At 57.0% G+C, this 3,116-nt stretch overlaps 1 protein-coding gene across 1 annotated transcript; it reads left to right on the top strand.

The window, feature by feature from the left end:
* Window positions 1-263: 263 nt before the first annotated feature.
* MCHR1 (melanin concentrating hormone receptor 1) lies at window positions 264-2,571 on the top strand (the record flags this gene model as incomplete). Its single annotated transcript, XM_081248961.1, has 2 exons — window positions 264-359; window positions 1,592-2,571. The coding sequence occupies exons 1-2, from the start codon at window positions 278-280 to the stop codon at window positions 2,569-2,571; spliced, it is 1,062 nt and encodes a 353-aa protein (XP_081105087.1). The 5' UTR covers window positions 264-277.
* Between the last annotated feature and the right edge of the window lie 545 nt (window positions 2,572-3,116).

Genomic DNA, 3,116 nt, shown 5'->3' with positions numbered 1-3,116 from the left:
AGTCGGAAGCTGGAGCTGCTGCGGCGCAGGACCGAAGAGGTTAACGCGCATCTGCCTCCGAATGTTAATGTGTCTAGGTGATGTCAGTGGGAGCCGGGGAAGGAGTGAGGGGAGAGCGGTGGGCAGAGGAGGCAGCGGAGGCTGCCGGGCTGCCTAGGAAGACCCCCCTCCAGACGGCGGTGCTCCGGGGGGCCGGGGCCCGGGACGCAGCGGTCGGAGCGGGAGGCTGCCGCAGCCTGCGTGGGCCGACGGGCGAGCGGGCGCCGGCGCCGGCGGGATGGACCTGGAAGTCTCGCTGCTGCCCACCGGCCCCAATGCCAGCAACACCTCGGATGGCCCGGATAACCTCACCACGGCCGGTGAGACGTGTTGGAGGGGAGTCCTCCCTCCTCTGCGCCGGGGGTGGGAAATGGGAAGATTTCACCTCTGAGCCAAACTGCTGGCGAAACTTTATTACAGTTCTTGGGGATAAATATGCTTTGCCCGGAGGGGCAGGGGAAAAGGGGACGAGAATGAAATGGCAGGGGCAGAGAAGAGGGCAAAGGCACACTCGGAAGTGGCCGGGGATGGGGGCCAGCCGCGAGGGAGGCAGGGGAGAGAGCTGCCAAGGAGTTCCGAAGATGCTTTGCAGAAAATATTCCAGGCTAGAAAAGCAAGCAAGAGCAGCTGGAGGGTGGTATGTAGGAAGATAGCTGGAGGCTCACTCATTCACTGATCCCGTTGGCTTTTCGCTCGAACTACGTGTTATGGGTTCTGAAACATCCTTACTGCCTCCTTGGAGAGGCGTGGGAAGGGATAACTCACAGAGATGCAAGGACATTTCCAGCTCTAAGATGCCCTGGAATTCTAGCTTTGAAGGATAAGAGGAGGAAGAAAAAAAGAGGAAAGGTTTGCATAGAGAAAATTCTCAGGTAGCTGGGCTGCAACACACAGCTTCAGTTTCTGGTCACTCAGGAAGACTGGGAAGCCCAGGCTCAGAAGATAGGGACCAAGGAAATCCCGGATAGGAACCCAGGAGAGGGGAGGGCTGTGGGCCTGATGGGCAAAAGCCTCCAGGAGACAGTCACCCACAGAGATGCCCAGGAATCAGTACACAGCTTTCAACCAGCGACTCCTGAAATGAAATGATCAGGGCTGCAAATAGGAAAAGAGAAAACACATGCACGCACCCACACATGCTCACACATGCACACAGTTTCATGTCCTGCTGGCTGTTTTGATGATGTTTCCTGGTGAAGCCCAGAGGCCCACAGAACAATTCTCTGCAGACTGCTGTGGTTCTTGACTCTGTGACTTCTGAGAAAATGCAGGAGGCAAAGGACCGGTCCTTCAACAAACAGGTGGTGTGGGAGACTCTGATGGGATTGACCAGGGAACCAGTACAGGAGGGCACGGGGGCAGGATTAACAGCAGTGTGGGCAGGGAGTATGGTAGGGAGGATTCCAGATGAATGATGGGCCCTGAGCTGAAATGGCAGGAGGATGAATGGGGGACAGGCTCATGGCTGGAGGCTGAGCACGCCAGTAGGAGGTCAGCCCTCAGAGAGCAGAGCCCATGTCAAATGGTCGACGCTCGCTCCTTCTGTCCCCAGGGCTGCCGCCTCGCACAGGGAGCGTCTCTTACATCAGCATCATCATGCCTTCAGTGTTTGCTACCATCTGCCTCCTGGGCATCATTGGGAACTCTGTGGTCATCTTCACGGTGGTGAAGAAATCCAAGCTGCACTGGTTCAGCAACGTCCCCGACATCTTCATCATCAACCTCTCGGTGGTGGACCTCCTCTTTCTCCTGGGCATGCCCTTCATGATCCACCAGCTCATGGGCAATGGTGTCTGGCACTTTGGAGAGACCATGTGCACCCTCATCACGGCCATGGACGCCAACAGTCAGTTCACCAGCACCTACATCCTGACCGCCATGGCCATTGACCGCTACCTGGCCACCGTCCACCCCATCTCCTCCACCAAGTTCCGGAAGCCCTCTGTGGCCACCCTGGTGATCTGCCTCCTGTGGGCCCTGTCCTTCATCAGCATCACCCCCGTGTGGCTCTACGCCAGGCTTATCCCCTTCCCAGGAGGCACCGTGGGCTGTGGCATCCGCCTGCCCAACCCAGAAACTGACCTCTACTGGTTCACCCTGTACCAGTTTTTCCTGGCCTTTGCCCTGCCCTTCGTGGTCATCACAGCTGCGTATGTGAGGATCCTGCAGCGCATGACATCCTCCGTGGCCCCCACCTCTCAACGCAGCATCCGGCTGCGGACAAAGAGGGTGACCCGCACGGCCATCGCTATCTGCCTGGTTTTCTTTGTGTGCTGGGCACCCTACTACGTGCTTCAGCTAACCCAGCTGTCCATCAGCCGCCCGACGCTCACCTTTGTCTACCTGTACAACGCGGCCATCAGCTTGGGCTATGCCAACAGCTGCCTCAACCCCTTTGTGTACATCGTGCTCTGTGAGACGTTCCGAAAACGCTTGGTCGTATCGGTGAAGCCTGCGGCCCAGGGGCAGCTTCGAGCCATCAGCAATGCCCAGACGGCTGATGAAGAGAGGACAGAAAGCAAGGGCACCTGACCCTTCCCCTGCCACCCTGGGCACTTCCACGTCAGGGCACCACGGCAGACCATGGGGGAAGATGCTGAGAGAAACCGAAGACCGCTCTGGGAGGATGCAGGGAGGCTGGGTGGTTACAACTAAAAACATTCAACGGGGCCCACAGATTGCTCAACGGAGCCAGGTTTGGGGGCTTCAAGCATCAGAAATCTCCTTCGGAGAGCAAGATGGACCTTTGGGTTGAACAGAAACTGAGCAAGAAGATTGGTTTACATGTTCAGTTGAGCGCTACATCTGCTAGCTCCCAAGTGTCTTTTTCCAGAGAGAAGAGGTAGAAGGCGTCTTGCCGGGTTTATTTAAAATGAGGCCAGGCCAGGGCGTGAGCAGCGGTACGGGCACAGGCCCCTGGGGAAATGGGAAAGGTGGTGCGGCCTCACTGCATTTTCCTGTCTCTCATTGGTATGATGGAGGGCAACCTTTCTCCCAAGCTGGAGGATGATGAAAAATAAAGCATGTTGTCTCTCCATGTTCCAGTATCCTGTGTCAATTTCCCTTTATCTCTAGGC

The sequence above is a fragment of the Mesoplodon bidens genome (genome assembly GCF_964165515.1).
Source record: "Mesoplodon bidens genome assembly, chromosome: 11".
Classification (NCBI taxonomy): Eukaryota; Metazoa; Chordata; class Mammalia; order Artiodactyla; family Ziphiidae; genus Mesoplodon; species Mesoplodon bidens.
This window is presented reverse-complemented; position numbering and strand designations above follow the sequence as displayed.